The 17,661-nt window shown below is 42.9% G+C and overlaps 1 protein-coding gene across 2 annotated transcripts; it reads left to right on the top strand.

Annotated features, from left to right (window-relative positions):
* Window positions 1–4,523: 4,523 nt before the first annotated feature.
* Window positions 4,524–13,838, top strand: KBTBD8 (kelch repeat and BTB domain containing 8). 2 transcript variants are annotated; one of them, XM_059480208.1, is made up of 4 exons: window positions 4,524–4,584; window positions 5,808–6,018; window positions 6,709–7,823; window positions 10,160–13,838. In XM_059480208.1, the coding sequence occupies exons 1-4, from the start codon at window positions 4,569–4,571 to the stop codon at window positions 10,621–10,623; spliced, it is 1,806 nt and encodes a 601-aa protein (XP_059336191.1). In that variant the 5' UTR covers window positions 4,524–4,568; the 3' UTR covers window positions 10,624–13,838. The 2 variants fall into 2 exon arrangements, with proteins under 2 accessions (XP_059336191.1, XP_059336192.1); XM_059480209.1 differs by lacking the exon at window positions 4,524–4,584 and having other exon boundaries at window positions 5,812–6,072.
* Window positions 13,839–17,661: the final 3,823 nt, after the last annotated feature.

The raw sequence follows: 17,661 nt of genomic DNA, 5'->3' as shown, positions 1-17,661 counted from the left end.
ACTTGCAAAGAGGCTGGAGGTAATTCAGTCTTAGAGAATGCTCTGGTAGTGCCACATTTTCTGCTGGCACCTGATGCTCACCTCTAACACAGCCATGAAAAGGGTCCTGGTATCTTAAGGAAGAATCACCATAAAACTGACAATTAGAGACTTGACAAGCTGGACCAGGGCTGTGTCCTTTCAGATGGCTTTGGGTTATACCTGCTGAAAAATGAGGTTTTCAGGGGGACCAAACTCACTGAATCTCTTCTTCCTGTTCCCTGTGTTGCACAGAGCAGTGAGATCCAGCTGAGAACAGAGTTCTTGTCTCGGTGCAGGTACCCCAGCCTTCTCTTTGAGGCTCCTGGTAATCACACACTACTCCTGCCAAACTTTATTTTGACAGTGGAAGAATGGCTATTTTGTGCTCCAGGATACATCACTGTCACGTCACCCACATGGCACCAGTCACCCCGGTCTGTAGCAGCTGCTGGGACTTGCTGACCACAGCAGAGCCTGTCATTGTGAGATTAAGGAGGGATTAGCTCTGTGATTTCAGTCAGCCTTAAGAGAAAGGTTAAAGACTTTGGGAGAGGGCAGTACGTGTGTGTGTGCGCGCACATGTGCCTTCCAAAACAACAGATGGTTTCAATAAAGTTGCTCCTGCTGCTAGGAAGTGGCACTTCTTGACATTAGCAGAGCCATATCTCATCAGGGTTCTTGTTTCTAGCAGGCTGGCTCAGCATGGCCGAGCCCACGGCTGGCATGGGGTAATCAGGGAGGCGCTCCCATCTCTGCCCCATTAATTGCCCCCTGCCAGGCTGCCCTCTCTGCTGATGGAACGCCCCCTGTGCTCCGTGGGGCGGGATCGATCGCCTTTGAAGGGCAGCTTTCCCTCATGATCTGCAATTCCCCCCACTTAAACTGCAGCCAGGAGTGTCTTTGTACGGATTCTGCAGGCAATGTGTGATTTCTTGGAACCGCTAAACAAAAACCTCTCTGCTCCAATCAATGGATCGATGTATTAAATTATTGTGCAGCTAAATTAATGTGCCCCTCGGTGACAGAACTGCAGAAAATGAGCAGTGTTTTATGCATTAAAGACAACCTAGTAAAAGATTGTTTTTCAAGGTTAGATTGTTCCACAGTGAATATCAAGATTTTCCCAATTAAAATATGAGGGGTTTTCGGAGCTGCATCAGCTCTATTGCTTCTCACAGTGTCACAGTGCAAAATAACTGAAAAACTGGAAATAGTAATTGAGACATATTTGGGAGTTAGCAAGTGATACTGTTTGTGGTTTTTTTTTTTACTAGTTTGTATTTAAATTTTATAGGTAAACAATTTTGCTGGAAATCCTGTGGGGTTATTTTGTTGGGATTTTTGTTTGCTTGTTTAAACTCAGGAGTCATGAAAAATGTCACCATTCATAATGTCAGGAAAAACTAAAGAGCTTCTGCAGCCCTTGGTTTTCTCTTTTCAGGCTATATGTGGGGATAGGCTGAACCTTCCTTTCATGATGCCCTCTTTTCAGTGAAAAAAAAACTAGAAAAAAGGGCAAAGAAAAAAAGTAAAACAGGATGCAGTGACCTCTTCCCACAACTTTAAAGTAAACATGATATCCAAAATGAAAATGGGAATATTCATGTGGATTCAAATTTGTTCCCTTTTAAAGCTGCAGCCCTGGTTCAGATTTTCTTTGAATTTTGGTCCAGTTGCATTTCTTATCTTCATTTTACTGACAGCAGAAAACATGTGGAGTTCCCTACACACCAAATACTGTGTGGCAAGAGCTGCCTGTTCCAAAAGTGCCCTGTGCACCCTCCCTTGTGCAGCAGGAGCACTGGGACAGGTCCCTCCCTGGTGACCCAAACCAACCATTTCAGAGATAGGATGTTCTCTCTGCCTCTATGCTGAAGGCAACCAGATGAACCAGTTTGCTAATTAACTTGTTCTGCAGGTGCAATGACAAAGGAAAACCTTTTCAATAACTTCAATGTTTACCCAAACTCTTTTTATGGGTATCTTCTAAGTTCTCAAATATCTGAGTTTTTATTTTGTCCACTTTCTCCTGAAACTTTTTCCTTTCCCTCTTTTCTCTCTTGAGCTCATGACAAAGACATTTTTATTCTGAAGGCAACAACCTCAGAACTCACAGTGCCAGCTGTGAGTTTATAAAGAGTCCAATCTCTCTAATCACTTCTAAAAGACAGACAGACTGTTCCTTATCAGTTGACATAATTTCATTTTTATTTTGAACCTTTGGAATATCAAATGGGAAAATTTCGCCACCAAGTGTATGTTTTCAAACTCTATCTCCAGAAATGATAAATTAGGTGTGAAATTAAAGCACAAGTGAAAGCATCCTGGTCCCTCAATAACAAGGACTTTGAATCCTTGCAAAATCCTAAAATAGGTTTCAGTGCATTGCTGCCAGAACTAAAAAAATATATTAAAGTACCAGAAGTTATTACAATAAAAAATAGAAATTTGTGGCAGCATCAAGAACCCAATTTTTCACTTCCACACTAAAATATGGGCCTGCATCACTCCACAGACAAAACAACAACAGGAGAAAGAAAATGATGCAGAAGAAGAGAGACGGAATTCTTTAAGCATCTTGTGATTTCTGAAAGAACAAGCTCAAATATTAGTGTGCAATGCAAATGCCATTTACGTGAAGCTTTAACATGGTGTGTGACTGTCATGGATTTCAGAGCAGCTTGCACAGGCAGCACATCTCATTCTGCCCCTCAGAGTTCCAGGGAATAGGATGCAGAACTGGGTGAAAAACTGGGTGAAAACCTCCAGACTTCCATGGTGCTGCATCCTAGGAGAGCTGATGGAGGTTTCCAGGGAGGGGAGAGGGTGATGGAGTTATTCCACTTGAGAAAGGCTTCAGTCTCAGCAAAAGTGCTGCTATTGATACCTCTTAAAGCACATCTAAACCTGTTTGTATGGCAATTTGCTTGCTTCACCAGAAACCATACAAAGGTAAGCTATTTCAAGTGCTCCAAAGCGCCAGTTCAGTGTGGGATTTGTATTAAAAACCATTCTACATTTGGCTTCTGCATTTTAACACTAATCCAGCCCGGCCCACACACCCAGACCGAAGGAAATGAACTGTATCAGGCAATGTCATTTGCTAAAGGGTGAGAGCAGAGGAATTCTCCATCCCCTCGTTTCACATTTCTAGGGACAATTTCACAGGCCGTGCCGTTGCTGAATGGGGAAATTGGAAAACTGCAGAATCGATTTGCAGACGTGAAGTTCTATTTTCTTGTGCACCTCCTTCATCAGAGTCTCCATCACTCCTGCCTCGTGCAGCATTATCATCGGAGCAGCCTGGACACCACTGATAATTACTGACTGAGGGGAAGGCTGTGCCTTGCAAGCAAAAGTAAAACCAGTGGGGTGGCACTGCCTTTAAATGCACCTGCTTTGGAGAAGTGGTCAGGCTACTAATTTCTGGGAGTTAACGGGAAATTAATTTAAAAATATTATCCAAATTGGTTTTGTTTGCTTTTTTTTCCCAAACAAAACTTCCCAGCTAAAAGCTGTGAAGCTGTATTAAATCTATTTTGCATAAAACCAGGAAAAAGAGACATGATTTTGCAATGCTTCCATTATTTAATTATTGTGTTTCATAAAGAAAAAAACCTCAAAACCTCTTCCACAGCAAACACCTGATAATGACACCATCCCCCCAAATAAGACCAGTGGCTAATTGCTTTAGAAAACTGGAAAACTTGGTGATTGTCATCCACCTGACCTCTGGGATGGAGAGAGAAATGTGATGTTAAGGGTCAGGGACAACAAAATGGTCACTTGTGTCTGCAGCTATTCAGCAGCTCTGTAGGACAGGTAGGGCTGATCAGGCTGCCCACAGCGTGCTGGGGTTACCAACCCTGGAAAAATTCAGAATTCCTGTGTAACAAGCTTTCAGACCAAGCAGCCGATTATTGGATTCTGTTAAAGGTGAATTCAGCCTGGCACAGCTGTGGGTCTCACATCCCGCCCCTCAGCACAGCCCTGCAACACCAGGGCCCTGGCGGACATTGCTGTGCCCCTTTGGGCCGGCCCTCAGCACTGAGGACGGCGCCAGCTCCGCCGGGCATCTCCGGGGGACACCTGCAAGGCTTGCCACAGGAGAACGGCAGGGATTGGGGGTAGAGGGGGTAATCTACCCCTCTGGAGAGGCAATTTCTGCCGGGTGTCCCTGGTGGGGAGGGAACAGGCTCCAAACCCCGGGACAAGGCGCCGCCGCTACCCACGGGGTCTGCCCCGGGGCCCAAAATGGCGGCTGGCCCCCGGCGCCGCCGCCTCGTTGCTACGCGACCGCCAGGGCCCGCCTCCCCCTGAGAACTACAACTCCCAGGCATCCCGCTCCGCAGGGACTACAACTCCCGGCAGGCCCCGCGCGCGAAGCCCTGCCTGCCCGCACTACATATCCCGGCAGGCAGCGGGGGCAGTGACCAATCGGTGTTGCCGATGCTGCGTGGTGCGCGGCCGGCGCTGAGCGGGGGAAGCGGCGCGGTGACATTTCCTGCCGGGCCGCCCCCGGAGCCGCTGCCCGAGCGGGGCCCAGGATGGCAGCGCTGGGAGGTCGGTGCGGGGCCACGGGGGAGCGCCCGGGGCGAGGGGGGGGTCCTGGTGAAGGGTACCGGGACCTGAGGGGTGTCTGGGGGGCAGCGGCGGGGAGGGGTTCGGCCGGTGCTGGGGCAGCGCCGTGTGAGGGGCTCGGGGTGCCCGGGCTGTGAGGGCGCCCTGCGAGGGCAGCGGGGCTCGGCTGTGGGGGTGATGGCGTGAGGGGAGCGGGGCTGTGCGGGAGAGGGGCTGTGCGGGGTGAGGCTGTCCCGTGAGGGTGAGGGAGGGACCCCCCTGCTATGTGAGGGGAGAGGGAGTGGGGCTGAAGAAAGGCTTCCATGAAAATGGGTGTGCTCGCTCTCCTCTTTGCCCCTTTGTGTTGCCTAAATTTTGTTGGAAGCACTCTGTTGCAGTCAGCAGCTTTACCTGATTTGCAGCTCTGGCCATCTAATGTTTTTCTTTTGAGCTCTCCTTTGTTGTTTTTGTTGCGTAAAAATATTGGTGCTATTACGAAACAGATTTTTGTGCTCGAGCTATTGCTCAATTTTCACTTTGGGATTTACTTCATTAGGCTTATCACATGTTATTTTGTAGCATATGCTCGGCTAAATATGTTTCCACGGTGATGTATGAGCTCCTTCACACCTGAGAAATTTCAAATTAAAATTCTGTTTTATTTGCAGAGAAAACATGTAACTATCTACAAATTTATGGGAGTTTAAGTTTAGACTTATTGTAGGGTTGTTTCTTCATGAGCCTCTGCCATTACTTGTGTGAGGCAGGAGCCAGTTCCTGTTTCAATGTGAAGTTAAATATTTACATTCAGGCTTGTGTAATGATGGGGTGGTTTGGGGACTTACTTCATTCCTCTGTGTCCCTTTTTGTTTTACAGGTCAATAAGTGTTGTGTTTCTTGACTTGATTTCCCCTTGCTCAGTTGTATGAAGTATTTTAATTGTTTTCCTTAATGCAGATAAACTTTATAGGGATATAAACTTTATAGTTGAATGGTAACTGGCCCTGTGAAAAGGAAAAAAAGTATTGAGGTCTCTTTATGTATTTACTCACCCTTGTCAATGTTTGGCTTGCTATTGAAGGATGATGATGATGCTGAGGAAGTATGGAGTATCAATTTGTGCTAATTCTTGGTCATTCATGGGTTTTTGGCTGGTGTATGAATTTTTTGGAGGCTTTTTTTTGTTATTGGGTGTTGTCTGTAAAAGTTTCAATTTTGCTTTGTAGAACCAAGTCAGTTTTCACAAGCACTGAACGGAGTCCCTCCCTCAAACCAAGTCAGCAGTGGAATGGACCCCTTCCATGCCTGTAGTATTCTCCAACAGCTGAAGACCATGTATGATGAAGGACAGCTGACAGACATTGTGGTGGAAGTGGATCATGGGAAAACATTCTCCTGTCATAGGAATGTTCTTGCTGCAATCAGTCCTTATTTCAGGTACAACCATCCCTTGTTCTAGTGGGCATCAAAGCAGACAGAATATTAGTATAGGTATGGTTTGTTTAGATTTTCATTTAATGAAAATGAGTTCTGTGTATTTATACATAATATAGTGCACCTAGCAAGCAAAGATTACTGTTCTCTTAAGGTCAATGAATGAACAGTGTCTGTTCCTCAAAGGAAAGTTTCACTGGAGACAATGTCACACAATTGTAAGCCAAGCAAAACTGCCCCCAGTACTGAGAGTATCAGAGATACAGTAAGAACATATTGAAACGATTTGTTTCTTTTCAAGTTACATATTTTAGCTGGAGTATATGTAGGAAATAACTGGTTGAAGGTTGAATGCAAAGACTTGAACATGTCAAGACCTTTGCTTGTAAACTCAGTGAATTTTAACATGGGGTTAGTTAGATAATTGTGATAAGTTAGTGATAAGCAAGAAGTTCCACTTTTGTTCCAGTAAGTGTAGAAATGATCTTACATTGAGGTATCCCAACAGGAAAGTGTAACACCTGTGATAAATGTTTGTGCTGACAGAGGGGCAAACACATTGGGGCTGGCTGTACAATATATTTAATTTTATGCCTGTAGCCAGAGGTAACTGCAGGCAGACTGGTGAAGGTAACTGCAGGCAGACTGGTGAAGGTAACTGCAGCCAAGGTGCTGGGTGTTTGTGCCTTGCAGATCGATGTTCACGAGCGGCCTTACCGAGAGCACGCAGAAGGAAGTTCGGATCGTTGGTGTCGAGGCAGAGTCGATGCATTTGGTGTTGAACTATGCATATACCTCCAGAGTAGTGCTGACAGAGGCCAACGTTCAAGCTTTGTTCACTGCAGCCAGTATCTTCCAGATCCCTTCCATCCAAGACCAGTGTGCTAAATACATGATCAGTCACTTGGACCCACAGAACTCCATTGGGGTGTTCATCTTTGCTGATCACTATGGTCATCAGGAACTCAAGGACAGGTCACAAGACTACATTCGCAAGAAGTTCCTGAGTGTCACCAAAGAGCAAGAGTTTCTTCAGTTGAGAAAAGACCAACTGATAAGTATCCTCAACAGTGATGATTTAAATGTAGATAAGGAAGAACATGTTTATGAGAGCATTATAAGGTGGTTTGAGCACGAACAGAATAAGAGAGAAGTGTACCTTCCAGAAATATTTGCCAAATGCATCCGTATGCCTCTGTTGGACGAGACCTTTTTAGAGAAAATCCCTCCCGTGTTTGCACAGGCGATGGCCAAAAGCTGTGTACAAAAGGGACAACCCAGTGCCAATGGCTACACGCAGCGGCTCGGGATGACCGCTTCCGAAATGATCATCTGCTTCGATGCTGCCCACAAACACTCAGGAAAGAAGCAAACAGTGCCTTGTTTAGATTCGGTCACAGGGAGAGTGTTCAAACTATGCAAGCCACCCAATGACTTGAGGGAGGTGGGAATTCTGGTGTCTCCCGACAACGACATTTACATCGCGGGCGGGTACAGGCCCAGCAGCAGCGAGGTCTCCATCGACCACCGGGCCGAGAGTGACTTTTGGATGTACGATCACTCTGGCAATAGGTGGATTCCCAAGGCTCCCCTGCTGCGGGCCAGGATAGGCTGCAAGCTGGTTCACTGCTGTGGGAAGCTCTATGCCATCGGGGGCAGAGTGTATGAAGGAGATGGGAGGAACTCCCTCAAGTCTGTGGAGTGCTACGACAGCCGGGAGAACTGCTGGACAGCTGTGTGCCCAATGCCCGTGGCCATGGAGTTCCACAGCGCTGTGGAGTACAAGGATAACATCTATGTTTTACAGGGTAAGGTGGTGGGACTGCCTCTCTGGTGCTTTACTGGAAGTGGGGATTGTTCATTCTGACTGTCTGTGTTTTCTTTAGCAATTTGGAAAAATCCCTTGGGCAATGGGGTGGGGGAGAAGAGGGGGGAACTAGGAAGAAGGAGGTTGCTGTTTGAATTCTCATGCCCTGGGAATGTGTCACTAAGATGTAGTGCTGAGTTATTGCAAAGATGGCGTTTTTGGTGGTATTCTGAGTCAACAATACAGTGTTTAAATTAACTCTGAAAATTCCTCATTAAATCTTTACCTGGATGAAATGCACCAACATTGAAGAAAAAATATTGTCCTATGAAAAAGCACTTTGCATTTTACTTAGCTAAAGCTGAGAAAATTCCTGGTGTCTTGTTCTTGGTAACTTGTAAAAGTTGATTAACGACTTCTAAGCCTTCATTTCTTGTCCTACCCTACTTTCTGAAGTCATCTTAGAAACTGGAAAGAGATAAAGCATCTCTCTTAGTTAACTCTGTTCCTTTGGTCAGTAATTACAGTAGTGCCTTTACACTCAGTGCACACTGAAAAGTGCTGAGACTGCTCTGAGGCTGTGGTAAGAGACCCACAAAGTGGGAAAGAAGGAAGGAGGAGGAGATGTCCCAGTTTTGTTTTGCTGAGGGCCACCTCTGTAAACACCTGCTCAAGTTGGGGTCTCATGCACACCAACTCCTTGGGTCACTTCTATACAAATCTAGACAACAGAGAAGAAACAGGAAAAACAATACTGTAAGATCCTTATTATTTAGCAGAAGAAGTTAATGTTATTTCTTGACTTTGCATTCATGATCTTCCATGTGACTTGCAGTTTTCTTCTTCCATTGTTTCTGTATCATGTTCTACTCTTGTTGGTTGTGGCCTTAAGTAGTTCTGTTGTGCTAAAAAGTTCTTTAAATCTCTCTTGAGTCAGATGTCTGCTTTAGGTGTTTAGAAGGGAATGCTGAAGAATACTGAACTTAGTATTTGTTCTTTTATTGTTTCTTAGAACTGATAAAAGGTGGATGATATTATAACCTATAGAACAAGAGTGCACCTTGTTCACAAGTTTTAGCTGCTCTGATTCTGTGCTTCAGTGCTTTAAGTGACAACTGACTGCTCACACAAATAAGCTGCTTCCTGTGCTAACCAGCAAATTCTAAAGAGTGGTGTTATGAGTGGCTAGAAAAAACTAGATTGAGCTGTAGTATAAAGAGCTTAGCTTTTAGTAATTTTTCTAGGGAAAACTCCTGTGTTAGAAGTAGTCAATAAGAACTGATGAGAATGTGAAAGTGCCTATGGAATGCTAGTATCAGTCACAGGAGATTGCACTGTGGAACAAAACTAGATAATCAAAATTAGTATTATCTGTAAGACTTAAACTCTGTTCCACCAATTTTACTGTCTCACTTCTGCATTCTTTGTTATACTTGAGGTGTTTGGTCACACAACAGCTTGGTTAAAATTCTTGAGATAGCCATGTGAAATCATGTGTGATTTGAATTCTGCTACTATTGCCTTTCTCCCACTGGACTTTACAAAAGTCAAGGAAGTCTTTATCCATGTTCTTTTCATTAAATATATAGAGCATGAGTTATTGGTCACCTGAACTTCCTTTATCTGCAGTCTGTAGCTGCTGCTCTGTGCACTGAGCAGCAGAAGTGTTTTATGACCTAACCACAAACCATGAATCAGTAGCTTCATGCAGGTTCTCACTGGCCTCCATTTCACCAATCAGCCTGAATGTGTAACCCAGCCACCTGATACAGTAGCTCCAAAATCTGAGTGTAGTGTAAGAGAATTCAGGGTTTGAAAGCTGCTAAACTTGAGCAAATCATTGTGAGACTCCCCATCTGCAGATGATGCATTGTGAAGATGTTAAAGAGCGAAACAAATGTACTTCAGATATTTCAAGACTGGAATCTTGAAAGGTTTAGTCCCAAATTAAAAAGCATGGTTTAGAAATGATACAGGATACCTAGAAACTGTGTAAAAGGTGTTTCTTTCTAGGACACCTAGACACTGCGTAAACTGTAATATCTGTTTACGCATATTTCTGTGTAAAATATGTTTCAAATACTCTCTGCTTCAGCTGAATCAGAAATTCAAAGTAGGTTTTAGTGAAAAATTAATCTTAATTTAATGCTATTAATCTTTTTGTAAAGTACTAAAAGGAAAGCAGCTGATGGTGCTGGGGAGTTTGTTTTGGGATGCAGGCTCTAGAACATTCAGTGTGTTCTGTCTGTGGAAGGCCATACCTGGGAGCTCAATTACTGCGGAACTGTTGTCTGGAAACAAAGCATGAATTATATTTTATTTTCCCTCTCTCTCCAGGGGAGTTCTTCCTTTGCTATGACCCTCAGAAGGATTACTGGGGATTCCTGACCCCAATGACTGTGCCTAGAATCCAAGGCTTGGCCACAGTGTACAACGACTCCATCTATTACATCGCGGGCACCTGCGGGAACCACCAGCGCATGTTCACCGTCGAGGCCTACGACATCGAGCAGAACAAGTGGACTCGAAAGAAAGACTTCCCCTGTGACCAGTCCATCAATCCATACATCAAACTGGTTCTCCTCAAAAACAAACTCCATCTCTTTGTCAGAGCTACTCAAGTCACTGTTGAAGAGCACGTTTTCAGAACCAGCAGGAAGAATTCGCTCTACCAGTACGATGAGGTCACTGACCAGTGGCAGAAAGTCTACGAGACTCCAGACAGGCTCTGGGATTTAGGCCGGCATTTTGAATGTGTTGTTGCTAAATTGTATCCGCAGTGTCTTCAGAAAGTTATTTAAATTCTTTTTTTTTTGGGTTTTGTTTTTTTTTTTTTTTTTTTTCAGTAACAGGCCTTAGTGATTTCAGTGGTAATTTGATGCTAGAGAAAACATGTCTTAAAAGAAAACAAAGAAATTCTGTCAGTATTTATTGTAAGATGAAACAGACAGTTTTTTGTATATGGGGATGGGTGCTCTTTAAAGGTTGCAGTCCGGGGAGGGACTTGTTGTTTCAGTTTCATGTTCACTGATATTTTCCTGGGAAATGAGAAGGAGGTTACAAAGTGCAATTATCAGCATTTTTTTTCTGGTATACACTTAATCATGTCATACTAAAGGTTTTTTTTGTGGTAAAAGCAAATTAAGTGGAAGAGCCAGGATAACTATGCACTACAGTGAAAGAAAATCTAGCATTAATAGTTAAGGATGTCCAAGATGTGTTGAAGTGACTTTTCTTCTTCTCTTTTTTTTTAATACGGGTAAAATTTGAGGCAATATCACTAAGTTTTGTTGCTTTTTTTTTTTTTTTAATTTAGATTGAAAGTACATAGAGAGGAATGGTAGATCCTGATTCATAATGATCTCTTCTTTTTGTACTGTTTTTGAAGTCTGCTAAGATGTTTGTGATGTTGTTTGTGCACTGCAATTTGGGAGAAAAACTCAAGTCAGAATTGGATTGTGGAGTACCTTTGCCCCGGATGGAGGCCTGTTCATATTGTTGTACCAGTTCCTGTCTGTGGATTTTTGTTGAGATTGAGCTTAATGATAGTGGGGAAAATACCCCAAAACCTGTTTTTTGCCACATAGGTGTAGTGCTGTAAAAACTTTTTTTTTTAACACTGATTAAAACTTTTTTTTTCACCCCGTAAAGGGCTTTAACCCAAAAGTTGATGGTGCTAGTACATTTTTAATACTTGTTTGTCTGAACTGGGCCAGCCTTCTGCTACTGTTTAAGACAGCCTGTTATTTTCCATGGAGTGTGTGTCTGTCTTCAGGCCCTGTCCTGTCATCAGATTCTTTTCTAACATAACATTTTTACTGCAGTGGTGTTCTTGCACAGAATGGTGACAGGATATGGCCTTAATAATACTGATTCTCTTTTATTTTTTCTCTTTGTGTGGAGTGTTCATTCTGTCTCCACTACAGTACAGTGCTATGTGCAGAGTTGGCATGTGCTCTGGTGATTTGGAAAAGTGTGGTTTAACTTTGCAAGTTGTTTTTCTTTTCTCTTTGCAGTCAAGCCCCCAACTATCTTCTATTTCCTTCTGATCTATTATGTGAAAAATTGCACTACTGAGCTGTCAGCATTATCCAGTGTATTAAAGCAAAATTGACAATAAGCATCCATGGCTTAAATTATCTTAGGGGAAATACAGAATAAGGAATATATTGCAACACTTGTCTTTATGTATTTAACATTTAACTTATTTTTAAAAAGTAAATAACTTTGACCTTCAGTCTCTACTTCAGTAGTGAAAATTGGATTTAAAAGGGAAAAAAGGACTCCTAAAACTTGCATCAGCTGTGATTTACCAGGTTTCTTACAGCTCTACTTTTTGCAGAGCTTTAAGTTATCCTACTCTTTGCTGTCTTTTCCTGTTGACCTAAGTAAACCAGTTAACTTGACATGGCACTGGCCATCACTGCCTGAAAGTGCTTACCATTATCTGGCTTAGCAGCTGATATTTCAGTCAGCCAAATATTTAGCTCATTGTTTATCCCCCTGGCATGGCTGAGGATTTGGATGATGTTTGTTTACTACGTGGTCTTCCTGTTCCCAAATGGAATCTTCCTAACACATGAAAATACTCGCCTGGTTCTATTTATTAATTCTTGCACAAAATGTTTGAGAGGCAAAAACAAAAAACTGTGAAATGAAAAGCAAAATAAAAATGCCTCTTTGCATTACATACCTCATCTTCCAGAGACTCACCAAACTCTTCTTCCAATGCAAGCACCTGCATTTTGATTTTTTCCTGAATTTGGCAATTCTTGCTAAGACTGCATTTTCCAACAGTGTTGAGGTGTGTTGTTTCTTTGTTTAGTTTTCTTCCTCTGGGTAGTTTTATCTATATGCATAGCCAGGAATAAGGGGTTTTCTGGAAAGTACAACTAATTTAATGTTTAACTAATGATCCTTAGTCCTTGGCTAGCTCTCTTTGTGCTGTTGTAGGCCTCTAGCTGCAAGCTTTCTGAAGCACCCTCCCTAACAGTGTTGCATTTGTGTGTAAAACCTTTTTTTTTTTTTTGCAAAGTGTTATGTAACTTTTCCCTTGTTTCTTTGTTTGTGTTTTTTTTTTTTTTTTTTAGCTTGGTTGACTATTTACAAGATTTCTTGCTGCTTTTTGACAATCTATATTTATTTAGTAGAACAAATTTCAATATATTACTTGAAACTATGAAATAGAATTGAGTTAGCAGTTGACTGGTCATGTGGTGTATAGAAGTACAATATGCTGTGGTTAATTCTGCAGTAGGTTTGTTAATTTTGTTTATCTGCACTAAAGTACGAAGATCTCCATTCTGTTTAACCATTCAAACTGAGGGTGTGATCCAAGTCTGTCATGTGTTTGAAAGCTAAATCCTGGAAATTGCTGTGGGAGTAGAATATACTAAATCTTTTGCATGAGGAGTTTGTTGAGACAGTAATGTAGCTGTGACATTTTGCCAATTCTTAAATGCTTCTACGTTATGCTGAAAGTCAGATTCCTGGTAAAGTTTTGCTTTAGAGTCAGGCTTAAGTAAACTTGCACAGCACAAAAAAAAATAATTGCACCAAAGGTACTGATAATATTTGAACAGTGATCTGTACATTTTGCTCATTTGGAATTTTTGTTTTTTTGCATTTGTTTATTTCCCTTTATGAAATGAATTTCTAGTGCTGTAAGAACTTAGGTGAGTGTAAATCTCTTCCAAAATTATTAGTTACTTTAGAAGGAAACATTTTGTAATTTCCACTTGCTTCCATCAATGAAATTTAGAATAACTCAGAGCAGTTTTGGTGCACCAGACATGCAGTGTGTGTATGTTCTACAAGAGATCCAAGAGCTCCCTGTTTGCAAGGCTGTTGAGAAGTGGCATCCAACATTCAGTGCTCAGGTATGTTAGTAAGAAGTACTGTAGTCCTATGAGGGCAAATGTGTGGATTTTTAAACATTTTGCCATAATTGCACAATTTTGCATTTTTACTTAATGTCATGTTATGTTTCTTAAAATAAACCTATTGTTGAAATACAGTGGAGTTTAACTGTTTTTGTGGCAAATCTGTGTGCATTTAGTAAATTTCTGAAAATTAATCTGATGTATTTTTGATGTTTGTTCAGTTCTTCTATTTCTGGAGTTGTGCCTCACCTGTGTGTAATGTCATTTTTGTTTTTAATGTGGAAGGTGCTTTGTTCTTTTGTCTCAATCCTTGTGGCTGTTCAGGTGTAACTTCTGGTTTGTTTACACTCAGGCAACGTGGTCTTTGCCTTCCCTTTCTCCATGCCTTTGGCTGCAGTTGGCATTCCAGCAGGAGTGTCAAGTGGGGCTTTCCAGCCTGAGAACACTATTGGAAAACCCCAACCCCTTTACACTGAATTTCCCAGCACCCTTGCTGCAGAGCTGAGAACTGGAGACCCCTGGCTATCAAAGCAAAGCAAAACTGCTGCAGTGATGGTTGCAGAAGTGCTTGGACGTGGTACTGGTTGGTTGAGAGCCTTTGTTCCCTTCCAGAGGCTCTCATGACCAGTGGAGATGCCAAGTCATGGCAGCCTGGGAAAACACCATGGGATTCTCTTGTTGGGGACATTGTGCTGATTCTCTTGTGCTGCCATTGTCAGGTCTGCAGGCAGTGTCTGTGTGCAGTCAGGGGCTCTGGTCCTGCTCTGACTGCAGAGCTGTGCTGGGCTGGCTCCTGTGGCTGGGATGGTGCTCTGGAGAGCTGCACTCTTTGGGAAAGCCAGGCCAGGGAGGCACTGTGGATCTGGGGGCAGCACTTGGGATGTTTCAAAGTGTGTCTTGGGGTGGGTGATGAGTGAGTCAAGACTTGGGGCTCTGCTCAGGGCAGTCTGGTCAGTCTGACCTGCTGTGGGTGTTACAGGCCGCCTGAACATGAGAGCATGAGGTTTTCTCCAGGCAGCCTTTTCAGAGGTCTTGGAGCAGTCCCATAGGAACAGGGGTCCAAGAGAGCTGGTTGCTATTAAAGGATCACTTCCTTCAGGGTCTAAAATGATGCAAACTGATGAACAAGAAATTGGGTAAAAGGGGCAAGACACTTGTGTGAGTGGAAAAGGAATTCAGTTCCTGCATAAGCAGGAAATACACAGGAGATGGGAGCAGGGTCAGAACAAGAGAGGGACAGGAGTGTTTCAACCATGCTCTTTGATTCCCTAATTTCTGTTGTCGAGGCAAAGAACAGATGCATGGATTGTCCCCCAGTGCCCCAAGTTCCTGTGGAGCTCTTGTGAAATCCTTTCAGTGCTGGGCTGTGTTGGCAATGCTGTAACAGAGGAGGATGACTTGGCAGGGTCAGGTTAACCTGCTCAGGTGCAAAGAGGGTGAGCAGCTAACCAAGTGAGCTGGGGAGCCACAGGCTTGCAAGTGATTATACTCCTCTAAGGGTCAATAAGGATTTTCCTTCTTTGGATACTAAAGTAATTTCCAATGTATTTTTTTGAAGAGAGAAGTAGCTGAGCCCTTGAGAGATTGTTCCTGTCTGCAGGTTGGGGATGGAATTATTTGCTGGGCATTTTTTTTTCTTTCAGAGACTTCCTTTTAGAAGTGAGTTATTTTAGAAGCTTCTGCTGAAGGACAGGAACACACAAACCCCTGCACTCCCCCTAAAGCAAAACAGCATTAATTAAATGAACTTATCCACTGTGTTTGTGCCCCAGAGCTGTGCAGTGCATGCTGCATGCAGGGGAGTATCTGCCAGCTTGGCACTCGTGTGCAGCCAAGAGGTGGGGAAATAACCATCCAGATGTTGCTTTCTCCTTATCTCTTTGCACATGTTCTCCCCCCTGGGCCTCTCAAAGAGTCTGGAAGAGTGAGACCAGAAAACTGGAACCTCCCCCATTTCTTAATATCTCACTAAGGTCCCTGTGGCTCACTGCTGGTTTTTGTGCTTTACACAAATAATGTACAAATATCTACTCCAAGAGGCAGGAATTTATTAACTTTTACAAATATTCTGTGATCAAATTACTTAACAAGTATAAGCTACAAAACCAACTGAATTCTAACATCTCTCCAAGAAGAATTTCTGAAGTACAACAAAGGCATTTGTCAGCCAGCTTTCCCTTTCAGAAGGTGCTGGTGGGGTCTCTTTGTTTTTAACAAATCAGTAGGACACAATTCCTGTGCAGACTCTACATTTTTGAAAGGTTTGGCCCTCTACAAAATGGAATTTAAAGCAGCCTCCACCTGAGGAGTTGGGAGGCAGAGTTGTGAGAGTGATCAAGCACATGGACAGAATCCTGAGTATTGTATTTCTTCATGGAAAAAGTGCTGGGTTTTACTGTTTTTGAAGGATTAGGTGAATTCCTGCATGTCACAAGCTTTGACTGAAGAAGGCCTAGATCTCCCTGAAGAGGAACAAAAGGGAAATAGGTGAAGCATTTTGCCCTACTCTTTGCAGCACCTGGATGATGGGGAGACCTTCCCAGCATGGAGGGACCTCTGTAATTCGTACAAGTGTGTCACAGCTTTCTCCTCTGCCCTTCTTCTTTCTGTGGCTGTGAGCCAGGGCACAGCCTGGTCCCAGAGGCACTCCAGGGTAACAGGGCTGGAGGTTGTGCCCAAATGACCTCAGGCTGCTGTCTTTTAACAGATCAGCTCCACAATTTACCATGCTATGTGCGTGTTTAGACCTTTAAGTGTCACTGAGTGCTAGCAATGATAACACACCTGTAAAACATCAACCTAAATGGCACCAAATCTATCTGTTTTAAGGAATGCCCTCTGTCTCCTTAGATCTGCACGTGACCTCTGCTTTGCAGCCCTCACTGTCACACAACTGTAAGGACTGTGAACTCTAGGCTCACTTTGTGCCAGCTTTTCATCCTTTTGTTTAATGATAAATATCTAATTTTTGATTATCTAAAAACTCAGTTCTAAACTCCATTAGATCAATTATTTTGAAGTCAGGATGTTGTTTGACACATCAGTTGCAGAAAAAGATTTGCGGGTAAATTCTGAATTGCCTTAAACCCTTCCAGATTGATTCAGTTCATGTTCCTTCAGTAACAGATTTCTTTATAGATTCTGAAAAGTTCAGGGGCAAGAATAATTGGTGAATATCAAATTAACTGTCTCCAACAGCCAATAAATTAAGTGCTGAAATTGTTTTTATTCTGAACATTTAGATTTTAAGTAAAAGTTATGCCACATTTTATATCAAAACTAGTATATGGAGAGGAAGTGTTAAGAAGAGCAGTTGGATTAGTCTTTTAAGTTCAATTTTTCATATTTTTTGAAATAGTAGAGTTTCTGCTGCTTTTGTCCATCTCAGCCACAAGGGAGGTGTCCAAGATTTTCTGAAGTGATTTTGAAGAGCAGTCTCAATAGTGTGAGTTGCTATCGTGTCTGAAGTGCACTAGAAGTGGTCACAGCCGGTAACTATCAGCAAAAACCTCTAAAAATCAGGCAGTTGCTGTTAACAGAGATGGAAGGAGGAACAATATCAAACAAAGGCAAATCTATGTTTTGATTTGGTAAAGCACCGGTCTAAAATGGCTTAGTGTCAAGGGAGCTGTTGGGTATCCACAAGCAAAACAGAAAGTGCATCTTTGGAAGTGTAGAGTTAATTAATTCTGAAGGGTAAAAAGGATTTCATCTTTTGCAATGCCATTCTATCTTACAGTAGCATTCTTCCAACACTATACTTTTAGGAACGAATGACTCCCATGGACTCCAGGTCTGGAGTGGTTGCATTCTCCTCCACAGCCAGCTCCTGGTGCCCTCCCGGAGGACCACATGCACCTCCAGCAACCTGTAACAAATCCCCACAGCACCCACAACTGCCTTTAAAGATCTACTCATTTCAGAACACAGAAAAAGCACCAGGTATGCTTGTTATAT

The sequence above is a fragment of the Ammospiza nelsoni genome, chromosome 11 (assembly GCF_027579445.1).
Source record: "Ammospiza nelsoni isolate bAmmNel1 chromosome 11, bAmmNel1.pri, whole genome shotgun sequence".
Classification (NCBI taxonomy): domain Eukaryota; kingdom Metazoa; phylum Chordata; class Aves; order Passeriformes; family Passerellidae; genus Ammospiza; species Ammospiza nelsoni.
The sequence above is the reverse complement of the archived record's forward strand: the minus strand, read 5'-3'. Positions and strand labels throughout refer to the sequence as shown.

Bases quoted from the DNA above. Each gene is read 5' to 3' on its own strand.
- KBTBD8 (XM_059480208.1), top strand. The intron at 6,019-6,708 runs GTACAACCATCC...TGTGCCTTGCAG, and splicing joins GCAATCAGTCCTTATTTCAG to ATCGATGTTCACGAGCGGCC. The intron at 7,824-10,159 runs GTAAGGTGGTGG...CTCTCTCTCCAG, and splicing joins TAACATCTATGTTTTACAGG to GGGAGTTCTTCCTTTGCTAT.